This window comes from Equus caballus, chromosome 5, assembly GCF_041296265.1.
Source record: "Equus caballus isolate H_3958 breed thoroughbred chromosome 5, TB-T2T, whole genome shotgun sequence".
Taxonomy (NCBI): domain Eukaryota; kingdom Metazoa; phylum Chordata; class Mammalia; order Perissodactyla; family Equidae; genus Equus; species Equus caballus.
The window spans coordinates 11,397,252-11,424,181 of NC_091688.1; the positions used below are offsets into that span (position 1 = coordinate 11,397,252).

Genomic DNA, 26,930 nt, shown 5'->3' on the forward strand with positions numbered 1-26,930 from the left:
AGATAAGGAAACTGAAGTATATCGATGTTAAGTAATTTACCCAGGTTCACTAGATAATTCAAATTCACCCAGTCTGGTTCCAGAGTCTGTGCTCTCAATCACTATGCAAAATTCCCATTTTAATGAGAACAGAAGAACTGCTCCTCAAAGAACACATACAGGGGCTGGCCCCGTGGCCGAGCGGTTAAGTTCGCGTGCTCCGCTGCAGGCGGCCCAGTGTTTCATTGGTTCGAATCCTGGGCACGGACATGGCGCTGCTCATCGAGCCACGCTGAGGCGGCGTCCCACATACCACAACTAGAAGAACCCACAACGAAGAATATACAACTATGTACCGGGGGTTTTGGGGAGAAAAAGGAAAAAATAAAATCTTTAAAAAAAAAAAAAAAAAAGAACACATACAAAGGCAAAATAAACAAGAATAGCAACACAGAATAATGATATATACTACATCATATATATGATAGTAATGACATATAATAATTTAACCTGTGTAGTAAATTAAACATAGGGAGATAGAGAGTAAGGTAGCCTCACAGGGTTTATAATTAGTGGGAAATATTATCGACAATACAAGCAAATGCCAAATAATAAGAACAAAATATGCTATGGAAATTCAGGATTCTATGATTACTGAGGCCTGCTGGAAGAAAATGGATGATGCATGAATATTCTCAGTCATCAAATATCCAACGTAGCTGTCACTGGCCAAATACTGACCTAGCTGATGGAAAACCAGGATGTTAAAAAACCAGAACACAACATTTGAGAAATTCATGGAACCATGAATTAGGCCTGCATTACTGCTAAACTGGGCTACTGCAATAGCTGCCTTACCAATTCTGCTACTCCTGACTTTCCTCTTTTCTAATCCATTTGAAGGACTGAATTAGGGTAAATTTCCAAAAACATAGCTGTGTTCACATAATTCTCCTCATTTACTAATATGTGAAATCCAAACTCCAAGTATCACAAAGGATCCGTCACAACCTGGCTTGACTCTTTTCTTAAAACTTATTTTATTTTTAAAACATATGTATATAGCCAACGGTTCAAAAAGTATACAGAGAAAAGCAAGTCTCTCTCCCAATCTTGCCAAATAAGCACCCAACTGCCCTCCCTAAAGGCAACCAATAATTTCAGTTCCTGCATCCTACTAGAGCTACCCTGCGCATAAACAAGCATGTATGCACTCATAGTCTTTTTTTTTAAATTAAGCATGTGGGATGATTACATACATATTGATTTGCACCTTGTTTCCCCTCATCCCCACCTAACAGGATCCTGACAAGCATTTCTTATTAGTAGATACTAGGGCTACCTCATTTTTTCCCAGTGGTTGCACAGAGTTTTCACATGTGGATGTATCATAAATTATTTAACCAGCCTATTAATGAGGAACATTTACTTTCTGGTTTTTCACTGTTAAACAACGCTGCAATAAAATAAAAAGCTTTCTATGTGTGTCATTTTTCTCATATGCAAGAATATCTTTAAATATACCTAGAAGTGCTAGGTCAAAAATCATGTGCATTTTAATATACTCAAGTAAAGTTAAACATCTCTCCATCCAGATAACACCATTAACAATCTCAGTTTCTTCTCTAAATGTTCTGTTTGCCTTCTTAATCTAACTGAAAGCCAGCTGTTCCCTGAAAATGTTACTTCCCCTGAAGTCCTCCCACATTCCATGTTCAAGCAGGCCTAGAGATGAAGTCAGTGTCCTCCTTCCAAAACAGCTTCTTCCACCCATTCCCCCGACTCCTCACTAAAGCCTCTCAGCTCAAAATCAATCTCAGGTAACTTATACCACCCAGTACTGCTCCTTGTTACTCCTTCTACCAATCCATGAGTTTAATTGCATTTTTAATTAAAATATCTTTGACCATTTGATTTTTTTCTGCTTTCTGTATGTTTTTCTCGTAAATCAGAATTGTAGTATTTCTGTCTAGTGGCTATTTTTTTTTTTTCCTCTTTTCTTTCAAAGATTTTATTTTTTTCCTTTTTCTCCCCAAAGCCCCCCGGTACATAGTTGTATATTCTTTGTTGTGGGTCCTTCTAGTTGTGGCATGTGGGATGCTGCCTCAGCGTGGTTTGATGAGCAGTGTCATGTCCGCGCCCAGGATTCAAACCAATGAAACACTGGGCCGCCTGCAGCAGAGCACACGAACTTAACTGCTCGGCCACGGGGCCAGCCCCTGTCTAGTGGCTATTTTTATGACTTTATGAATTACTATAGAATGAAACAAAGGATTCAAGGTCTCTCTTAAGTCTCTATTCTGAGCAAAGGACAAAGTTATTTTGCCCTCCCTCTTCCCTCTTCCAATCCTATTGACTGTCTTAGAATTTACTTCAAAGATATTTAAACTTCTCATCCTTGTGCAAATGAAAAACCTAGTAATAATTATGAGTATAGAAATGAATTCCATTACACATATAAAGACAAACTAGCCTTGCATTTCTAATATTCACTGAACATTCCAAACTCATAAGTAAGTTCAAGTGTCTGACTACTCCATTATATTGTCTAATGCAGTCATATCCAAAGTATTTACATATTAAAATATGTATCTTATTTTTTAAATTATTTTCCTTTATACTAGAATTAGGGCACTATAATTTTTTTTAATGTGTACATAGGGAAGTTGCAATATCTATTAATTTTGTTTCAGAATAGTGTCAATGTTCCCATAAAACTTTATTTATGGACCTTGAAATTTGAATTTCATATATTTTCACATCACAAAAATTATTCTTTATATTTTTTCAAAATTTTAAAAATGTAAAAACAATTCTTATCCTGTGGACTGTACAAAATTAAGCAATGGGTGGGACTGGCCCGCAGGTCTTAATTTACTGACCGTCTTGAATCAATGGATACACTGGATTTTATTCCACAGGCACTAAAATGAAGCCACATTTAAAGTCTATGTATATTTTTGTTTGATTATTTTTATTAGCTGGCTGGTTTTGTTTTTAATCCCATAAAGCCGAAAGATCGTGCTTTAAAACAACTACTTAAAAAAATTTTATTCTTCTGTTCCCTCTGGCTATTACTGAATAGCTAGAACAAATAAACTACTGACAAACTATAATCTGAAACACTAACGTAAATGTCAAGTGTTTACGACCGTGATAAAACGTCTTTCTTGTCACTTAAAATTAAAGATGTCTCGAGGCCCTTTAAGATCAACAGACTGATTATTAAATTTTTCTCGTTTAAGTTTATAGCAAGTTATAGTTTATACTCATTTAAATTAACTTAGTTGTAGATCCTTCATCTGTCCTAAAACACCTATTCTATGCACAGTACAACAGTATTTTATGGATAGATGGTGTTTATGAGAGAACTTCGGCAAACTGATAATAATTTGTAAAGTAAAAGATTAACAGAAAGATTGAATAAAAACATCGACAAGAGGAAAAAAACAAGAGTTGAAAAACAAAGTATATTTTGTCCCCAAGACTACAATGACATTTTGTGCTCTTTGGAATGTGTTTGTATTTAGTAAAAGTGGACGATCCACAGGGAAGCAAAAGTTTCAATTCTTTACTTTTGAAATTGAAGTAGAAAATACATCTAATTTTTCAGTTTTGTGTCCTCTGGTACTATTTACAAAACAACCAGTTAAATTAAAATATTAAATCCTTAATGTCACTCCTGTGACACTTCATCAGAAAACAACAGAACTATGATATAATGTAACTATTCCATGCTGCAGAGGACTAACCTGGAAAAACTTACAGTCTAGGGAAACTTTCATCATAAATATATTAAAGTGTGTCCCCCCAAATATCAGCCAGATAGACTTAACAAATCAGGAATCCATGTCACGTTTGCTATAGGATCAAGTAGACAAAACCACTGAAAAAAATCTACAAGAGAAAATGTGACTTTTACTAGATAAATCCTTTCAAACTATCACAGCAGGGAAAAAAGAGCTCTTGCTCTAAAATTTCTACAGAAATGCAAAGGATTTACAGTAGCTGAAACAACTCTGGAAAAGAATAATGAAGTCGGAGGTCTTATAGTACCTGATTTCATGGCTTAGTATAAAACTACGATAATTAAGAGAGTGTGGTACTGGCCTAAGTGCAGACAAAGATCAATATAACAGAACATAGAGTCAAGAAATAGATTCATACATACATGTTCAACTGATTTAAACAAAAACGTCAATGGGAAAAGTTCATCCTTTTAAACAAACGGTACTTCGAACAAGTGGCTATCCATACTCGGGGGGTGGGGGGGTGAACCTCAACCTTTACTTCACAATATAACCAAAAATTAACTTGAAATCGATTACAGACTTATATAAAAGCTAAAAGTATTAAAATTATAGAAGAAAACAAAAGAGAAAAATCCTCAAAATTTGGGGCAGGCAAATATTTCTATAGAATAGAAAGAGCTTAAATCATTTTAAAAAATTGATAAATTGGAATTCATCAAAATTAATACTTGCGTTATTTGAAAGACACTTAATAAAAAGGCAAGCCACAGACTGGGAGAATATACCATCAGTACAAATATTTGACTAAGGACTTGTATCCAGAATATATAAAAAATTCTCACTATTCAATGATAACAGGACCTGATTTTTTTCTAACGGGCAAAAGTTTTGAATAGATGCTTCACAAAAGATACACAAATGGCCAATAAGCACATTAAACACCATTAGTTATAAGGGAAATCAATAGTGAAACAACAAGGAAAGACCACTACATACTCATTAATAAAAAGACTGACAATGCTAAGAGTTATTGAGGATTTGGGACAATTGGAACTCTCTTACATTGCTGACTGGAATGTTACATAACACAACCATTTTGGAAAACAGTTTGACAGTTTCTTAAAATATTAAGCACAAACTAATCCTACAACACAGCAATTTCAACTCCAAGTATTTACCCAAAAGAAATAAATATGACTATGAATATATAAAATGACGTGTGTGAGAACAGTCATAGCAGCTTTATTCATAATAGTAAAAAACTACTATCACAGTTATTTCTAAGTTGCAGCAAAGTGAAGTCCTAGCATACTAGTGATAAAATGGACAGAGACTTTGCTTTTATCTGAAGGAAATCAGAATACATCACCCCAAAACATGCCTCTTTGACTTATAAATTATTTTGAACTGAAGGCAATTAAGCAGCAAAAGCAGGAAAAGCTCTCTCTACCCTCTCCCTTCTTCTGCTTTACTGGACACTCCAGACTCTCATCAGCCCTGAGATGGTACCAGAGGAATCCACATACAAACCTTACTCCACCAGTTTCCTCCTGTGTATTTACCTTCCCACAGCTTGCCAACCTTGGAAGCCCAAAACTGCTTTCCTTTATCCTGTCATTTCTCTACAGATTTATTGTTCTGTGTTGAAGATGTGATACAAGCCCGCGTTCTAAGCCACCTCTTCGAGTTACTCATTTCCTTGGGTTTCTCCCACGTACATATGAAATATACATATTAATAACCTTCCGTTTTTCTCCCGTTAATCTGTCTTTTGCTAGAGGTCCCAGACAAGAACTTAGAAGGGTACAAGGAAAACAATTTTCCTCCTGCTACATACCCTAATTAAGTCAATAGTATTAAAAAAATGAATAAAGAGATTAAATTTAAGGATGTATTTTTTTCAAATTTTAAAAGCTTCAAAACTTATTTCTTAGCACCCGAAAATGTGTGCCCTTTTTAACAGCATCCCAATGGCTCATCTCTATGTCAAAGTGAGAATAAGAGTAGGCTTCCTTTTAAGAACTCAGCTTTGCAGGCTAATTATCAGCATGGAATATCAACATTTTATATTATTAAAGAGCTCAATCTTAATTTTCACTATGAAATTCACTGACCAAAAATGACTACAACAACTTTGAGAGAAACAAAGATAACTTTATTTGTACTGGGTTCTCTAACAAGTTTAGAGAGTTTCTCTATCACTGCGCAGCAGTCAATGCAAATTAGCTAAACGTGATTAACGCCCTCTGTCCTTAGGACAGTTGACTATGAGCTGGTTCCCCAACCCAGGTCCCACCCAAATGCCCCAAGAACAGAAAGAATAAAGATCTTGGTACATATGCAACCCATTCATTGCACACATGACAGCTTACTGGTTAGGAAATTCTATAAACTAAATGGCTTTTTACTTATTTTCTTTGATTCATAAAATCTAAAAACATAAGTAATCATGATCTTTACCTAAAGAATTAAAATTGTAACTATTTCCTAGCAGAAGTAAATTTCTTCTTTTTAAAGTTCTTAACCTAAGACAGTGTTCTCAAAGTGTGGTCTCAGACCAGCAGCATCAGTACCACCTGGGAAATTTGTTTGAAATGCAAATTATTGGCCCCAGCAGAGGCTACTGAATCAGAAAGTCTGGGAGTAGTGCCCAGCAATCTGTGTTTTAACAAGCCCTCCAGCTGTATCTGAGGCCCTACTAAAGTTTGAGAACCACTGTCCAAGGGCATGAAAGCAAATCTGAAACAACAAAAATCTTGCCTAACATTTACTTAGTAGTTATAATGTGCTACACAAAATGTTAGAATAATTTCAAATAAGTTCTCATTTTATCTCACTTAAACAGGATTAATTGAAACTATTTTTAATTAGGCTAGATAGCTGAAAGAAATAAAAATTTTTTAAACTACACGGGACCTTACTCAGAGTGCTTTGCTTTGCCCCTATTCCCAATCAGTAGTTTTACTGTAAAGATTTACAAAGGCCTTCTCCCACACAGGTAGTCTATATAACATGATATGTGTGAATGATTATATCCTCTTATTTCCCTTCCACAAATTTTATCCAGAGAAGGCGCAAAATAAGCTCTATCTTCCCCTTAAACTTAAGCAAGTACAATGACAGCCTAGCCTTTAACAACAATTACTACTTTCACCACAAACTTAGGCATGGTTATGGACATAATGAAGAAAGAGAGGAAACTATATTGATGCCACTACCTATCTTAAAAATCAAGTACAGAAAGAATAAACCGTAGAAATTTAGAAGAAAAAACTTAGAAGAACCACTTCAAATACCTCCAGGATCCTGAGTCACAGCCTAAAGTGACCTCCCTCTTTAGTCAACTCCCTCAGCATTTTATCAGATCCCCACAAGCATTTATTATTTACTTTCTACCTTGCACTTTATTCTCCAATTGAGTCAACAAACAGGAGTAACCATTAGATATCGAGTCATCTACGCAGTGCTACAGGTACGAAAATGAAAAAGCATTCTCTGACAAGGACGCAAATACCTCTGACCACAGTCTCCACAATGCTCCACCTTGCTTGCTCACTATCCCCGCAACCCTTCATTCCTGACTTCCATACAGCTGATCCTATCACTTCGAGTCTCTTTCTCAGCCTTATCCTATCTTATTTCCTTCAGAATTCAGTTTAAATCCCATGGTCCATAAATTTAATCAATCATCTAATATTTCTTTCTTTTAAAGTCAGACATAAACGCTAACCACCCTTTCTACCCATCACTCTGAGATGACATGGAAAAAGCATAAACTCCAAGAAAAACTCCTTTATCTCTCTGTCACTAAATCTACAAACATGCCTGGCTTTGAACCCATTCTCTTCCCTTTCCCTCCTGTCCTTCCTGCCCATGATCTAAACTGCAGATCCTCTCCCCTTTCCTCACTGGTTGGCGTGACAAAACACTCTCCTAGTTTTCATTCTCATCTAAGAACCTTCTCAGTCTGCTCCACTGGTTCCTCCTCATCTCCCCGACCTTTAAATGTTGGAGCTCCATGAATCTACAACTGTGGTGTCAATTACCAACTCTACAAATTCCCAAATGCACAGACCTCTTCCCTATACATTCAGAGAGCCTATACAAAATCTCTAGTTGGTTATCTCTCCCATGCCTCATCGCCTTTAAACCTGCTCTTTCTCAGGTATCTCCATCTGTGTAAATGACACTCTTATTTTTCTGCCCAGCTACTCAAGCCAAAAACTTGGAAGTTATCTTCCTCTCCTTTAAACACAACATCCATCAATCATCAAGTTTTGACTACCCTAGTCACTAAATATTTCTTAAATACTTCTTCAGCCAAGCCTCACTGACCTCACCCTAGTATGAGCCACAGGCCAACATCATGCACTGCCAGGACAATTTCAACAACCACCTATATATCAGATCTCCCTACTTCCACTCTGGCTTTTCTCAAATCCATTCTCTACACTGGACCCAGTAGATACTTTTATAGCACTTACAGCACTTTATTGTAGCTATTGGCTTATAGGTTTGTCTCTTTGCTAATCTGTACATCATTCTTATTTGTACTCTCAGCACTTAGAGTTTTTGGTATGAATAGGTACAATTTAAAAAATCAAAACAAAAATAAATATTCTAGACAAATACAGGTGACTGTATCACTGATCTCAGAATTGCAGAAAGGTTTTCTAGGCAAAAAAACTAAAGTTTAGTTTTAAAAAGTTATAAGAGCATATGGCAACTAACTGCCTCCTGATGAAACCTATTCCACTTCTCCACATTGATGACTACAAAGACCTTCCTTATATTAACCTTAAAATGTGGCTTCCAGCCATGAGACCTACTTTCATCTCTTGGATACCAAACAGAACCATTCTAATTCCTCTTCTGCTTTGATTATTTGAAGAGAGCCATTAGATTAACAAACTCTACTCCTTTCCAGACAAGTAATTTTACCATGAATAAAAGGCAACATTCTAATTCCAAACCTTTGTTGTAGGCATCTATTTTATGTTCTGATTATGTTCTGACATACCTCTATAAGTCTACTAAAACCTCAAATCCTAACCTAATTAATGCTTTCTTTGTGGTGTAAGCATAAAATGATTTGAGTTTATGGTTTCACTCTGTACTACTGACAAGTCTGAGCCCAAGAACGGGTAAGGGAAAATAAACAGGAAAAACAAGAGGATTTGAGATGAGAACAGGAAAATTTTAGAATAGAGGCTATGGGGGAGCGAGAGGATGTAGGAATTTGTAAACCTTAAGCTCAGATTGAGTTTCATCTTTAACCTATATCTTGGATTGTCACAGATGTAGGAAACTCATCAACACATGCTGACAATCTTGGACTTCTCTATTTTAAGTTGTTAGCATTAATTTTTCTGTCACATGCCGTTGGTGATTTACAAACTTCTTTTATAGCCTAGGAATGCTTTCTTAAAGGAATACTATCAGCAAGCAAATATGTAAAAGCTGGTTAAGATGGACAACTGCTAGAGCCCTAATGGGTCCAGACTCCCCCAGAGCAGGCAAAAGAGCTTTGCATTCATTCATGCATTCATTCAACAGATATTTACTGTTGAGCACCTACCACGTGCCTGACATGGGGATGCAGCAGGAAATAAGACAGATAAGATCCCTTTCCCGATGGAGCTTCAAGCCTAGAACACAGTTGTTAAAATTACTGCTTTAAAAGATTGGTTCTGGGCAAAATTGTGAAAGGAAAGCCTTTCCTTTGCACTCTCACTGCTCACATTTCCCACCAACCCCAGATGGTCGAAGAACTCCTAAGACAATAACAGAAATGCCTTCTGACAAAAAGAGAAAGCACGTTAGCAGTCTTAAAAATCATACTTATTCCTTAGAAAACAAATCAATAATTACCTGGAGATCTGATTTTAAGTACAAATTAAAAACTCATAGCATTCTGCACATTAATAAAAAAATGTATTGAAAGTTACTCGGCCCCATGGCGAGTGGTTAAGTTCTCGCACTCCACTTCAGCAGACCAGGGTTTCGCCGGTTCAGATCCTGGGCGCAGACATGGCACCACTTGTCAGGCCATGCTGAGGTGGCATCCCACATGCCACAACTAGAAGGACCCACAACTAAAAATATACAACTATGTACCGGCGGGCTTTGGGGAGAAAAGGGAAAGATAAAAATCTTAAAAAAAAAAAAAAAAAGTTACCCTAAATCTGGATCAGCACTGTCATTATAAATTTAAGTTTAGTAAAAACAATCCGTATAAGTGGCTTAAAAATGTGTTTAATCTGAACAGTTTCAAACTATAGCAAAAAGTGGCATCTTAACATATCTATATTAAATTAAAACTGAAAAAAATGTTCATTATTAAGGCCAAGTTAAACAAGACAGTAAAAGAGAGACAAAGTATCAGAATCTCAAAAGAATTTAACCTTTTTATTCTTTTGGGTGTCTCAAAAGTAAAGTATTTTCTGAAACTTTTCCCAAGGTTTCAACAGATCCTGAAGAGACTAATAGATCAACAGAACTCAGGAGTCAAAATGTCTTAGTTCACATCTTAGTTCTGTCATTTACTGGCATTGTGTTGATCTCGGACAAGTTAGAAAATTTCTCTCTACCTCAATTCCTCATCTGTAGAATGGGATTAATAGCAATGCCTTACTCCATAGGGTTGATATAAAGAGGTATGAGTTAGTGAAATACAATGTCATGTAAAATATTTACTATGGTGTCTGAAAAAAGTAAATACTACATTACCAGTGTAGTGACTGATCTAGCAGCAACGAATGCCACAATATATAACCATTTCCTTATGAATTAAATAAGGCCTGATGTAATTCTATTTCAAAAATTTGAGAAAACATAAGCAAAAATGTCAAAATAATCTCTAAACTACAGATGGAGTCTATAACAATTTTAACCGTAACAATCTAGGTATGTAAAATTCAAACCAAGGATTCAAAAGGCCATTGCTACTAAGTATTCAATAAGTTTCCAACCATTCCTCTCTGGTGGTCACTAAATACCTAATTTAAGAAAAAACGCAAAATGTGACATTATTGCTATGTGTAAGAAGAGTTCTCTATTCTCCCCATCACTTGCCATTTAAGCTAAGACCCTGTCGTATTCGTGAGAATGCACTTCAGTATAAGGCACTAATTTTCATACCTTGTCTACTGTCTATTAGATATTGTCACAGTAAACAAACGCTGCCACCTTGTGGGCTTATGAGTATGGTATTAAATAACCCAAAGTGATCCATAAGCAAAGGAAGAAAAATTTTTAAAGCAAACTTTCTAGTTGAGCTTTTTCTCTCAGTGAGATTCTCAATGCAATAAATGACCACCACTAGATGCACTTTATGCAATTTTGCAGGAAGAATAATTTCTTCTACAATATAATGAAAAAATACACCAAATTCAACATTATTTGTCATCTCTAACATGTCTTTATCTCTCTTTCCAAAAGAAATATATCAAATTTCCTATTTTGAGAAGAATTAAGTCTTTAAAATGAATTCATTATCAATGATATGTTTGAATGTGAGAAACTAGGAAAAGCGAAAACTCACCAGGGCTGTGAAAGTTTCAAAGTCCCTTTACTTCTTTGGATACTATTTTCCCTTCTTGCTACCTACTAGTCTTCATTGGTCCTGCCTAATAAACTTTGAAAATTGGAAATTTTTATTTCAGAAATGTTAATTCAATGTAAATAAGAGAAAAGAATGGATGTTAACAGGCAAGATGACACAAGTAAAGGTATCTTTTAAAATTTTTATTTTAATTGAAATATCCTAATATAATCAATCTCACTTCAATAATACTGATATTCCCAAACTCAAATCTTGCTTAAATCTTCCTACAACAGAACACTTCTGCCTCAGAACACATGGCATTCTGATATAAATGTCTGTGTATGATCAAGGTTTATTAGCATTAAAAAAAACAGAAACAGAATTATATTAAATCAAGATAAAATGACTTTCAAAAATGATGAAAAAAGAATGGCTCTTACTCTTTTTTGAATACCTAAGATATATAACCATTCCTACATTTTCCAACTAGAAATCCTGCTTTTGTAATATGAGATTAAGAAGGAAATTATTATTTTGTTTTTGGATTTTTGGTCATTTTTTAATGGAGAAGGAAATACAATACAGGATGAATTCACAATGCTCAGGGACATTAATCAATATTACAAGAGAGTTCTAATCTGCATTACATTTTAGGTGAGTAGAGCCACATAATTATAGGTAAATGTATACATATTGGATTGATATTACAAATAATATCCATAGTCATTTCTGCCATTTCATTCAAGCTATATTTCTGAAGTCTTTAAAGCATATATTATACCTCCTTATATTAGTTAAGAATTTAAGTAATAGTGTTACAGTATTGCTCTACACTAAATTGTTTCAAAAACTTCTATTTCTTCTATAAAGGCATTGAGATAAGACTGAGAACTCTCTTGAATCCAAGCATCATATTGGGCTCATTCACAGTTATGCTCTAAGTCCAGCACACAATAGGAAATTAATGAATTTTTGCTAAATAAATTACTCATTTAATTAATTAGTTAAATGAGCCCCATAATCTACTGCATTTTCACATTTTAATCACTCTAGTGCATAAAAAGGGAAATATATAAAAAATAAACTAATGTATGATTTTTGTCTTATTCACTACTGAGTTAAACCACCAGCTAGAGCACAATAAAAGGTTTACTGCAATAGCTTCTTTAGCTAACGGCTTAAATTTCAAGATCAATATTCATATACATAAATAAAAATCTTACTCATGCAAAGGGAAAAGCATACATAGTTTTAGTAATATTGGACAAGTTAAAACTTGCCAAATTTCTGATCTGCATCAAAAACTTCCTTTTAAGGCTTTTCATCCTATCTAGGAAATCTGAACATGGAGTAGCAATTTGATGATACCAAAGGATTACGGCTAATTGTGTTAGATGTGACATAGCCCTGTGATTTTACAATGTCCATATTTTAAGACACAAAGATTCTTAAGGATGTAAGGGTGAAATGACAGAGTATCTTGGTTTTGCTTCAAAATACTTAAGCAAAGGAACTAAGAATGAAAAGTATAAATGAAGCAAGGATAGGAAAAGCTGGTGGTTGTACAAAGGATTATTATCCCATTCTATTTTTATGTAATTTAAATTCTGATTAAAAATGTTTAAAGAATGGCCATCAAAACAATAAAGAAAAAATAATATAAATTAATAGCAGAAAGACTACTAGAAAATCCTAGTATTTGAAAACTAATAAGATATGTCTCAATAATCCATGGGTCAAAAAAAAAAAATAAAATCTGAAATTAACAAGTTCTTGAACTAAATGAAAATGAAAAGATATCATATCTTCAATATAATAACAACAAACAATCTGAAAATTATGAAAACAATTCCATTTACAGCAGCATCAAAGAAATATTTAGGAATTAACTTAACCAAGGAGGTGAAAGACTTGCACGATGAAAACTACAAACACTGCTGAAAGAAATTAAAGAACACATAAATAAATGAAACACTCCCATGTTCATGACTGGAAGACTGAACATTGTTAAAATGTCGACACTACCCAAAGCAGTCTACATATTCAGTGCAATTCCTATCAATACATCAATGACATTTTTTGCAAAAATAGAAAAACGCATCCTAAAACTCACATGGAATTTCAAAGGACCCAAAAAAGCCAAAACAATCTTGAAATAAAAGAACAGAGCTCAAGGACTCACACTTCCTGATTTCAAAACTAATTACAAGGCTACAGTAATCTAAATAGTGCAGTAGTGGCATAAAAACAGACATACAGACCAATGGAATAAAAGAGAAATCCCACAAATAAACCCTTGCATTTACCATCAAATGATTTTTTTTTTAATTATTTTTGCCGAGGAAGATTAGCCCTGAGTTAACATCTGTGCCAGTTTTCCCGCATTTTACATGTGGGTCACCACCACAGCATGGCTGAAGACTGGGGTCAAACCTGGGCTGCTAAAGTGGGGTATGCCAAACTTAACCACTACGCCACGGGGCCAGCCCATGGTGAAATGATTTCTGACAAGAATGCCAAGAGCATTCAATGGGGATAGGACAGGTTTTTCAACAAGTGGTGCTGAGAAAACTAGATATCCACATGCAAAAGAATGAAGGTGGAGCCTTTCCCTAAAAGCAGATCCCCCCAAAAGTAATTCAAAATGGATCAAAAAATATAAATCTAAAGCCTAAAACTATAAAACTCTTTTTATGACTTTGGATCTGGCGTTGGTTTCTTGGACATGACACCAAAGGCCCAGGCAACAAAAGAAAAAATAGACAAATTAGACTTCATGAAAATTTTTAAATTTTGTGCATCAATAGACAACATGAACAAAGTAAAAGGCAACCCACAGAATGAGAGAAAATATTTACAAGTCTGATAAAGGATTAATATTCAGAACATATAAAGAACTCCTGAAACTCAACAACAAAAAAACTCAATTCGAAAATGGGCAAAGGACTTGAATAAACATTTCTCCAAAGAAGATACACAAATGGCCAATAAGCAATGAAAAGACGCTCAACATCACTAATCATTAGGGAAATGCAAACCAAATCTAAGAGATAACACCTCACACCCATTAGGGTGGCTACTATCAAAAACTAGAAATAAGTGCTGACAAGGATGTGGAGAAACTGGAACCCTTGTGAACTGTTAGTGGGAATGTTGAGGTATAGCCACTGTAGAAAACAGTATGGCGATTTCTCAAAAAATTTGAAAAAGAATTACTATATGATCCAACAATTCCATTTCAGGCTATATACTCAAAAGAATTCAAAGCAAGGTCTTGAAGAGATATTCTTACACCCTTGTTCGTAGTAGCATTATTCACAATAGCTAAAACATGGAAAAACAAAAGACTTCAAACAGCCAAAGCAATCCTTAGGGGAAAAAACAAAGCCAGAGGTATCACACTCCCTGATTTCAAAATATACTACGAAGGTATAGTAACCAAAACAATATAGTACTGGCAGAAAAACAGACACTCAGATCAATGGAAAAGAACTGAGAGCCCAGAAATAAAATCACACCTCTATAGACAGTTTTCAACAAAGGAATCAAAAACATATAATGGAGAAAGGAAAGTCTCTTCAGAGACTTGGAAAAATTGGACAGCTACATGCAAAAGAAGGAAAGTAGACTACTAACTTACACCATACACAAAAATTAACTCAAAATGAGGGGTCGGCCCCATGGCCAAGTGGTTAAGTTCTCACACTCCGCTGCAGGCAGCCCAGTGTTTCGTCGGTTCGAATCCTGGGCGTGGACATGGCACCGCTCATTGAGCCACGCTGAGGCGGCGTCCCATATGCCACAACTAGAAGGACCCACAACTAAGAATATACAACTATGTACTGGGAGGCTTTGGGGAGAAAAAGGAAAAAAAAAAAAAATTAAAAAATAAATGTTTAAAAAAAATTTAACTTAAAATGGATTAAAGACTTGAATGTAAGACCTAAAACCATAAAATTCCTAGAAGAAAACATAGGCAGTACACTCTTTGACATGGGTCTTAGCAGTATCTTTTTGAATATCATTTCTCCCCAGGCAAGGGAAACAAACAAACAAAAAATAAACAAATGGGACCACATAAAACTAAAAAGCTCCTGCATGGCAGAGGAAACCATCAACAAAACAAAAAGACACCCTATTGACTGAGAGAAGACATGCGCAAATCATATATCCAACAAGGGGTTAATATCCAAAATATATAAAGAACTCATACAACTCAACAACAAAAAAACAAACAACCTGATTAAAAAATGGGCAAAAGATCTGAACAGATATTTCTCCAAAGAAGACATACAGATGGCCAACAGACACATGAAAAGATGTTCAATATCACTAATTATTAGAGAAATGCAAATCAAAACCACAATGATATATCACCTCACACCCAACAGAATGGCTATTATTAGAAAGACAAGAAATAATAAGTGTTGGAGAGGATGTGGAGAAAAGGGAACCCTCATACACTGCTGGTGCAGCCACTATGGAAAATAGTACAGAGATTCCTCAAAAATTAAAAATAGAACTACCATATGATCAGCTATTCCACTTCTGGGTATTTATCCAAAGAAAATGAAAATACTAACTCAAAAAGACATATGTACCCCTATGTCCACTGCAACATTATTCATAATAGCCAAGACTTAGAAATACCTTAAGTGCCCATCAACAGATAAATGGATAAAGATGTGGTGTGTGCATATACAATGGAATACTACTCAGCCATAAAAAAGATGAAATCTTGCCATTTGTGACAACACGGATGGACCCTGAGTGTATTATGCTAAGCTAAGTAAGACAGAGAAAGCCAAATACCATATGATTTCACTCACATGTGGAAGATTAAACAACAATGACAGACAAACACACAGATACAGAGAGCAGATCAGTGATTACCAGAGAGGAGGGGTAGGGGGGAGGGCAAAAGTAGTAAAAGGGCACATTTGTATGGTGACAGATGGCAACGAGACTTTTAGTAGCAAACATGATGTAGTATACAGAAGTTGAAAGATAATGATGTATACCTGAAATTTATATCATGTTATAAAGCCACTGTGATCCCAATGAAAATATTAATTAAGAAACAAAACGAAACATGGAAGCAACCCAGTATCCACCAAGGGACAAAGAGACAAGCAAAATGTGCTAAGTACATACGATGGAATGTTATTCAGACTTAAAAAGAAAGGAAATTCTGACATATGCTATAACACAAGGATGAACACTGACAATATTAAGCTAAGCGAAATAAGCCAGTCCAAAAAAACAAAAATTGCATGATTCCACTTACATGAGATACTTACAGTAGTCTAAATCATAGAGACAGAAAATAGAAGGGTGGTTGCCAGAACTGGGGGGAGGTGGAAAAGAAGAGTTGTTTACTGGGCACTGAGTTTCAGTTTTACAACATGTCAAGCATTAAGGAGATGGTGATGATAACTGCACAATACTATGAATGTATTTAATACCATTAAACAGTACACTTGTTGAGATAGTAAATTTTATGTTACAGATATTTTACCACAATGAAAAAAAATTTGGAAAAAGAAAAGATATCACATCAAAATTTGTGGGATGCAGCAAATACAGTGTTTGGAGGGAAGTTTATAGCACAAATTAACTATATTAATTTAAAGAGAAGAAGAAAAGTTTCAACTCAATCACTTCAGTTTCTGTCTTAAGAAGCTAGAGGGGCCGGCCCCATGGCTGAGTGGTCAAGTTCGAGCACTTCACTTCAGCAACCCAGGGTTTTGTTGGTTCCGACCCTGGGTGCCAACCTAGCACTACTCATCAAGCCATGCTGAGGCAGCATCCCACATAGAAGAACTAGAAGGAACCTGCAACTAGAATATACAACTATGTACTGGGGGGCTTTGGGGAGAATAAAAACAAAATTAGCAACAGATGTTAGCTCAGGGCTGATCTTTAAAAAAAAACAAAACAGGAGCCAGCCCAGTAGCACAGTGGGTACCAGGTTTGGATACCAGGTGCAGACTTGCACACCACTTGTCAAGCCATGCTGTGGCAGGCGTCCCACATATAAAGTACAGGCAGATGGGCATGGATGTTAGCTCAGGGCCAGTCTTCCTCAGCAAAAAGAGGAGGACTGGTGGTAGATGTTAGCTCAGGTTAATCTTCCTCAAAAAAATAAAACAAAACAAAACTGCATTTAAAAAAAAAAGAAACTAGAAAGATAAGAGCAAGTTAAACCTAAAGAAAGGAAATAATAAAGTTGATAGAAATCAATGAAACAAAGAACAAAATGATACAGAATATCAATAAACCAAGAGTTCAGTCTTTGAGAAGATAAATAAAACTGATAAACTTGTAGGCCAGGCTATTAAGGAAAAAAATAAAGGAAAACAAATCTCTAATATCAAGGATGAGAAAGGGAACATCATTACAGAACCTAAAGATATTAAAAGGAATATTATGAACACTTGTATGCTAATAAATTCAACAACCTAGATAAAACAGACAAATTTCTTGAAAAACACAAACTAAAAATAATGCTCAGTCAAGAAGAAACGTATAAACTGATTAGCTCCACATCTCTTTTAAAAATTGAATTTATATTGAAAAATCTTCCCTCAAAGAAACCTCAAGGCCAGCACTGCTTCACTGGAGAATTCAACAAAATATGTAAGGAAGAAATAATACCAATTCTTTACAAACTATTCCAGAAAACTGAAGAGGAGGGAGACTTAAGAGGGATGTCACTCATGATACCCTGTCATCAAAACCACACAGAGACGTCACAAGAAAACAAACTGCAATGCTATGAGGTGGTTACTATTAATCATTCCATTTTAGAGATGAAGAAATTGAGGACTAAAGAGATTCAGAAACTTGCCTAAGGCCACAGAACTAAAAACTGGCAGGCAGAGTGACTTCAGAACACAGGCTCTTAAGCATAACACTATAACAGCTTCCCAAATTCAATTAAACTCCAGATACTATTGCAAAAGAAAATAGTAAAGAGTGCTGCTCAATACTTACCTAGAGACTATGCTGGAACCATTATAGAGATCACTAGCATATGACAATGTAGCCAAAGGTCGTACTGAATTATATCGAGTAAACTTGGACAAGCATTCCTGAAATTCATCCAACTGGCTTGCAGTTCGACTGTCATCTGTAAGAAGAAAACAAAATAAATTAATTGAACTGCAACATAAGCCAAAGAGCAATATCCACAGATTATAAATTATATTCTAAATACAAACCACAATTCTTAAAAGGTATTTAGAGAAGACTAGCACACAGTAATTAGCTGATCTTTTAGCCTTAATAAAAATTTTTTAGTAGTTCTTTGAAAGATATTCTCTTTCAACACCAATAAGAATATAGTGTGAACTGTTTTCTTTCTCTCTTTTTTTTTTTTTTTTTGCTGAAGAAGATTAGCCTTGAGCTAACATCTGTGCCAATCTTCCTCTATTTTACATGTGGGTCGCCTCCACTGCGTGGCTGCTGACAGGTCGTGTAGGTCCATGCCTGGGAACCAAACGCAGGTCACCAAAGTGGAGCACGCTGAACTTAACCACTAGGCCATGGGGCCGGCACCCTCTTTCTTTTTTAAGCAATAATTCCTTGGAAAGGCAAAAAAAGTACCTCAGATGAAGAGAAATTAAATCATTTATTAAAACAAAAATCTCTTTTCAATGGAGAAAGTGAGGATGGAAAGAGGAGTATATATATGGACAGGGTATCTATTAGTTTGAGGGAACATATTTACAGAGATACGTCCTCATGACAATGTTTACTTACTGTTAAAACACAATTTATAATAACATAATTTAGATAAAAGATAACTGGTTTTTAAGTAAGAAGAAGGTGAAGTATTTGTTCACATAATACTTTGAAGTGTTTCAAATCCAATTATGAGAAGGGAGTAGAAAATTGCAATGTATGAATTATTAATTCTCAAAAACAAAACCGTTTCACTCAAATGTCTTGGTGGAATATGGAAAACAATAATTCCATCCAATAGAACACTGTACAAATATTCTAAGTAAAGGCCATTTCAGTAAACTATTCAGTAAACTATAAATTATGTAGAATTTAAATCACAAAATCCGTTTACAAAGTACCTGAGAATACACCTAATCTATTCTCCAATCTAGAAACAGGCCTGCAGTAAAAGCATAAATTAAAAAGTCATTCTTTTTATGAAACTGCTTTAAGTTTGGACTTGTATTTTTCTTTCCAAAGAATTAAAAGTAAAATACACAATTACTTTAGTTAGCTTCCAAGATTGAAATTTGAAATAAGCCTATTACAACATCGTGTTTTCATACCTTCTTCCCTCTTCTAAGCTCACACACACACACAACCTTTTCAAGGCAAATTTTCATGATTTCTCTTCTTAAATATCCTCTGAAAATTATAGCAGGCATAATGAAATTAAGATATAAGAATCATTAAGTCAAAAGAGTTACTATAGTATATAAAGCATAGTAAAGAATTTATTTTGTCCAGAGATATTAGGTTATCTTAAAGATAATTGTTGACGTGAAGAAATTTCTCTAACAAATATTACAAAGGAAAACAATTACAGGAGGAAACTAAAGAAGCTTCTGTCCCTGATATTTTACATTTTAAAGATTTAAACACTAATTTAGCAGATTCACCTAACAAACTATATTAAAATAGTCCAATTTTGTAGTATTTCCATTTTAAAACCAGCAAAGGAACAAACCCAATTAGCATGCAGTATCATAATGTTATTGAGATAAAGCTCCTGCTCCACAAAAATTATTCTCAGGAAATTCAAAAAACTATAAATAAAACATGAGTTATTGCAAAACCAACAAGTGTATTACAAAGTGGTTTGAATGTAACAGTTGAGATTTTTAATATATAATCCTATTACAGTGAGCTATTCAATATAATAAATACTTACTGGAAAGACAGTAACTTCATTATTCATTTAAAAATTGTTTTAATGTTAATCTATTCTTTCACATGTTTACATCAATTCCTAAGTACATAAAATTCACAAGCATTCAAGAATGTGCATTTTGTTCAAGACCATAATCCTTTTCTAGAGTAGCTGAACTTCTGGCCTTCATACTCACTCGTTAACACCTACCTGCAACAGAAGTTATAAAGAAAACACTAAAAAGAGTTATTTCAGTATCTGAAAGTATAGGCATTAGATTTCACTTATCTGGTTATGAAAAAGTAGGATTTTATTTGCTTGGTTGGTTTATGATCAACATCCATACATACCTGCTGACATATCACCTCTCCTATTCTAATTACAGATAAGTTTGTAAAAGTGTGTCCGGTATCTCTTCTCTCTTCTAATGTTTTATAATTTACCTTCTCTTTCAATTACAATTAAGAGTCCAAGGCATTAATTTCTTGATCTTCATCTCTTATTTTCATAGTTGAAAATAAAAGTTGAGGATGTTAGGGAGGTGGAGTCTCACTTGAAAACTTACAAAAGGACAATGAAACTCTTAGGTACCCCATCACACAGAAGGTAAAATTTCCTCTTCACAGTCAAGGATAGTAGGAGAAACTTCATATTCAGCAATATAATTAGTGTGGACGATATGCAAATTTGAAAAGTTAAACTTGAGATTCCTAACAACTAAAGACAACACGCTTTAAGCACAATATAGCCATGCCTACAAAAATTAAAATCTAATCTTCCTCCTGCTTTTAACTTATTATTCTACCTTTCTGTAAAGCTACAGCCCCAAAATAAATTAAATTGGTTTGTGATTACCTTTACTATCTCACAGCATGCCTATGGTGCTAGCCACTTAAAAATTATTAATAACAAGGGGCCTGGTCCCATGGCCAAGTGGTTAAAGCTCAGCATGTTCCACTTCAGTGGCCTGGGTTTGCAAGTTCAGATCCTGTGTGCGGACCTAACTCCATCCGTCAGCCATGCTGTGGAGGCATCCCACATACAAAGTAGAGGAAGATTGGCACAGACGTTAGCTCAGGGCAAATCTTTCTCAAGCCAAAACAAAAAAATTATTAATAACAATAACCTATTCCAATCTCTCTTTTTGTTTAATGTTTGCCACTCATCTGTGGTTGTATTTCAACATCATACCAACACAACATCTGAAAGAGTTAACATGAATCCTCTATCAGTCAGAATGTAGGCCTCAGACAATCAACTTAAAAGCTTCCTATGGCAGTTTATAGAGTATTACACAGGCTCAATAAAAGACTTGATTCTCAGGCAATAAAATGAAAGCTTTCCATTTGTATAAAAACTGTTGATTGTTAACTTCAAACACACTTGTAAACAAAGTTTGGCTTCCTCCTAGTCTTCACAGAAAAAATGCTATGTAAATCCAATATATTTTTATTATTGTATCCACCACCAAGCCCCAGGCAAATTCATCCAAAGGATCTAAGCAATGTGTAGATTACAATAGAAACATGCCTCTTCAAGAGAAAACCAAGGCCAAATTTTTAACAACAAATAAAATATTAGACTTTTTTTCCACTGGTGGCCCTCATTTTGAGCAAGTGTATTACTAATGACATCCATTAACTGAGCACCCGACTTATACCAGGCATTTTATTTTATATCTATCACCTATAAACATTAAAAACAAAACCTGTAGGGTTGGTATTAATATCCCTACTTCATTGGTGAGCAAAGACAGTAAGAAAGGCTAAAGATCAGAGAGCTAACAAAGAGGGGCAGAACTACGTTACTTTTCTATTGCAATAAAAATATCCTATGCTATCACGTCGACATCTTTGCATTAAGTTAATTCCTCTACTTTGAACGCGTTTCTACTTACCTTTTTAAGTTAATATATACTAGCCTTGATTAAATACAACTCCTCTGAAATCCCTACAGTGATCATTCCCTTACATTTCCCCATTTTCAACTTGTCTGACTTTTTCACTCCCAGCTATATTAGTGGATATTTTTCTCCCTTCCCATAATATCTATGTAAAATATAATACCACATTGAATTATCTGCCTGTTGCTTGTCCCCACAAAATTTACAATACTCCTTGGCAATAAGAACTGATACTTGCATCTTTTTATTCGTAGCACAGAGGACAGAGCTTAGAACTTATTAAATGTTGAGTAATTGGAGGCAACTCAATGGAACTTATTTTTGCTAGCTATATATTCATGGCTGATTTTTTTTTTAACTTTACGTAGCACACTATATGAAGATTAAAATTTCCAAACAGAGAAAGAGAACAAAAATAGCTATGGGAAAGGAATGTTCTCCAAGACCTCTAAAAACCTCCATACTGCTCTGGTCAACTACATCAAAAATACATACTTTTGAGTATGGAGATTTCTCAAAAAGTTAAAAATAGAAATACCTTATGACCCAGCCATCCCACTACTGGGTATCTATCCTAAGAACCTGAAATCAGCAATTCCAAAAGTCCCATGCACCCCTATGTTCATCGCAGCATTATTTACAATAGCCAAGACGTGGAACCAACCTAAGCTCCCAGCAACCGATGACTGGATAAAGAAGGTATGGTATATATATACAATAGAATACTACTCAGCCATAAAAAAGGACAAAATCTTCCCATTCACAACAACATGGATGGACCTTGAGGGTATTATGTTAAGTGAAATAAGCCAGACAGAGAAAGACGAACTCTGTATGACTCCACTCATAGGTGGAAGTTAACATATAGACAAGGAGAACTGATCAGTGATTACCAGGGGAAAGATGGGGTGGGAGGCGGGCACAAACACATAGGGTGAAGTGGTGTACCCTACAACATGACTAACAATAATGTACAACTGAAATTTCACAAGGTTGTAAACTATCATAACCTTAATATAAAAAAAAAAAAATACATGGATGAAACTTAAATGTGTATTACTAAGTAAAGAGGCCAATCCCAAGAGGCTATGTACTGCATAATTCCAAATATACAACACTCTGGAAAAGGCAAAACTATGGAGACAGTTAAAAAGATCAGGTTGCCAGAGGTTAGGGGGTGGGGGAAAAAATGAACAGGTGGAGCACAGAGGATTTTCAAGGCAGTGGAACTATTCTCTATAACACTACAGTGGTGGATATTTGTCAGTATACATTTGTCAAAACCCATATAATGTATAAAACCAAGAGTGAACCCTAAGGTAAACTGTGGACTTCAGGTGATAATGATGTGTAAATTGACTCATTAGTTTCATCGATTGTAACAAATGCACCATGGTGGTGCAGAATGTTGATTGTGGGGGAAGTTGTGTGTGTGTAGAGGAGAATGCTCTGTACCTTCCCTCAATTTTTCCCCTCAAAATTGCTCTGAAAAAATAAAGATCACTTTTTAAAAACAGAAAAAACATGTATATATACTTTTGCTTTAAGAACAGGATTTTCCATAAATCTACCATAAGAAGCTAGAAATGGATCTGAAATACGAGTTTGAGATATTTTAGGAAGTCCTGAATACGCACCTGAGATACGAGACATCCTTGTAGAAAAGTAACATTGCTCTAAGTCTTCAAAATGAGCAGTGAGTCGTTTTCGTCTTGATGCTAATGTGCTGTTATACCAAGGCTGTTTCTTTGTCTAAGGTGATAACAAGAAAAGACACTTATAACTCAGAATAAACCATACTCTTTTTCTGCACAGAATATCCAAATGCTTGCATATTTAATTTCAAAAGTTCTTCATATTAAAATAATTGCAAATGGTAAAAACCCAAAGTTCTTAGATCATATTTTCCAATTTTTATTTTAAAGTGAAAAATAGGCTCTAAAGGCCAATTTTGCAAGAATGAAATGAAAAGTCTCCTTCAACTCTCCAAATTAAGTGAAGATAGAATGCATTATAACTGTCATCCTAAAATTTAGAGAATTTTAATATGCAGAATTGTTAGAAAACACTTATCAAAAGAAAACTAATTGCTTTTTCATCATCCCTATATAGCAGCCTTGTACCGTTTGTATAACAGGAATAGTGCTTGATTGTACAGAATATGTACTTAAGTTATTAAAATAAGCGGCAGTTTTATATAGGTTAAATAGTTTGATATATACATTAGAAGATCAGAATAATTAAACCAGATATTTATGGACTAAGACAACAAACCTGAAATATATTGGCATATAAATCCCATAAAAAACAAGTTTATGATCCTAAATACATAATTTTACCTATACCATGTTAACTGAAAGGATAAGACAGTTCTCCCTCAAATGGTTACCTATTGTGCTTTAGGCAGAGAAACAGAAACAGAGATAAGACATACAATGAGACCCTGAGACGACACCAATTCACCAATAACTATACCACAATTGCAAATGTACTAAGAAATATTAAAGTACTACTATGAATGAAACACTCTAAAGTGAACTCCTGAGAAGATAAATAAAACCAGATGGTAGGTAAGAATAATATTTTAAAGCAGTGCTTGGATCACCAGAAAGTAAGACTATGTCCGAAGACATAACAGACAAACAACCATACAGGAAACCGGACTCAGAAAGGTGATGTTAAACAAAATATAATGGTGCAAAGGAGGGGAAAGAGAAAGTGGACAATACTTATTTGGGCACAAATACCTACAAAAGAAGTACTAGAACTGAGATTTTATCTCCAAACACAAAAAACATTGATGTGTATACCAAATGACCCTCACTTCCTCTCCCAGGTACAAAATCTAGGGAAACTCTTGCACCTGTGCATCAGGATACATGTACAAAGATGCCCTTAACAGTAAAAACAGAAACCCTAGAAATACATCAAATGGACATAGATTGGACAATTGATAAATTGAGGCATACCAACAAAATGAAATATTTTACAAATTAGTGAAGACAAATCAACTACAGCCATAGATATCAGGAATGAATCTTTGAAAAAACAAGTCTCAGAAAGCTATGTTCTATGATACCATTTTTATCAAGTCCAAATACAGCCAAACCAAATAACATAGGGGTACATATATGTACAGTAAAACTATTTTAAAAAGTCAACACATTGATAAACACAAATATTAGAAAAGTGATTACCTCTGGACACGAGGCAGGCTGATGGAATTTGTTAGGAGCACGTGGGTAACTTGAATAGTACAGTTAATGTTCTAGTAATTAACATAGGAGCTGGGTTCATAAAGTTTCTTTTATTATATATAATTTATAATTATGCTTCTAATTTACATATTCATAAATATGTTTCTTTTTATGTACCAACATACTTTTTATAAATTCTAAGCAGAAGAGTCTAGATTTTTTAAAAAGTGATCTGCTCAATGGAAAAACAGAAAAAACATAATAGTGTCAAACAAGAGAATGATTACAATAAAAATCAGGAATATGACATAAAGCAAATGAGAAGTAGTCAAAAACATCATTTGATTTGGCTTCCAGTTTTTACAACAAACACACCTTCATAACTATTTTGCTAATATTTATTCTTAGCTTTTCTTGGATTTATTTATTCACTGCAGTTCCTTTTTAATTCATCCAAAACTAGGCTGTCTCATAATTGTTGGTAAACACGCATCACTTGCCTCACTGTCATATATGTTTATTAAGTTCGCAAACAACATTAATACAATGAACAGAAATATGCTAACAGTGAGGGGATAAATGTTTTGAGAATACAAACTCGTTGCAGATAATACACAAGGTCAATCAGCAGATTGAACATAAGCTCAGGATGAGCTCTATAACCCGTAAGTAGGATATAAATATAGTTAGAAATCAAAAGGAAATGCTCATCCCTTGTGTTTATCTATATAAGCTCTAAAGAAAAATGGCTGCACTTACCAAACTCAAAGATAAATTTCACCACAGCAAAAACAAAAGCACATAAATACCTTATTTGCTCAATGAGAAAGTAAAACACTTCTCACATAATGGTAAAAAGTTAATAGGCATACTACAATAGAGCAAATTAGACTTGATGATTATCCAGAAAGATCATTTAGTGTCAGCCTGGAAATTATGAAAAATCTTTATTTTTTAACAAAAATCCGATTCCCAATAAACAGAATTAAAGTGAAAATAGAAAAGAAGCACTCAAAAGTGAATATTCCACTTCACATACTTCATATAAACTAATGGGCAAGAATACAAAACCAATGAGATCTTCAGAAGATGAATGAAATCAATGTTTGTACAATGAAAGAAATAAGTATTACCATAGCAAAGTTCCCCATGAATTCCACTAAGAAGAGAGCCCTACTGTAAACGAAGCTGAATGTGTTCTGAATGGTTAACCAAAATTTGCTAATTTTTCAACATATAAACACCTCTTCTACTCAAACTAATTTTGTAAGTGAAACAATGAAGAATGAAAACTTAATTATTATTTACACAGTAAGTAATCTTTATAAGATCAAGGACCAAGTGGAAAATAATAAAACAAATTAACTGTTAAACACGCATATTTTCAAACAAACAGATTTAAAGAATGGCTTAAGAAGAGAAAGCTACACAATTTAGAACAGTGGTTCTCAAAGCACAGTCCCCCAAGAGTGGTCTTTAGGCCCTTGGGGGTCTCTGAGGGCTCCCTCAGGATATCTGTGAGGTCAAACCTTTGTTCATAAATATAGTAAGACATTATACGCTATTTTCAATGTGTTTATGTACGTACTTGTGATACAAAATACGCTATTTTCAATGTGTTTATGTACGTACTTGTGATACAAAAGCAAATGTCGGTATAAAACTGCTAGCTTCA

At 34.7% G+C, this 26,930-nt stretch overlaps 1 protein-coding gene across 11 annotated transcripts in view; it reads right to left on the bottom strand.

Moving 5' to 3' along the window:
• The window catches only part of COP1 (COP1 E3 ubiquitin ligase), a 246,122-nt gene that overhangs the window by 108,244 nt on the left and 110,948 nt on the right, over positions 1 to 26,930 (bottom strand). For all 11 annotated transcript variants that reach the window (XM_070267732.1, XM_023640594.2, XM_023640597.2 and 8 more), the window contains 2 exons: positions 23,696 to 23,810; positions 18,274 to 18,409 (listed from right to left, as the gene is read on the bottom strand). In XM_070267732.1, coding sequence (XP_070123833.1) covers positions 18,274 to 18,409; positions 23,696 to 23,810 — 251 coding nt within the window. The remainder of the gene's footprint in view (positions 1 to 18,273; positions 18,410 to 23,695; positions 23,811 to 26,930) is intronic.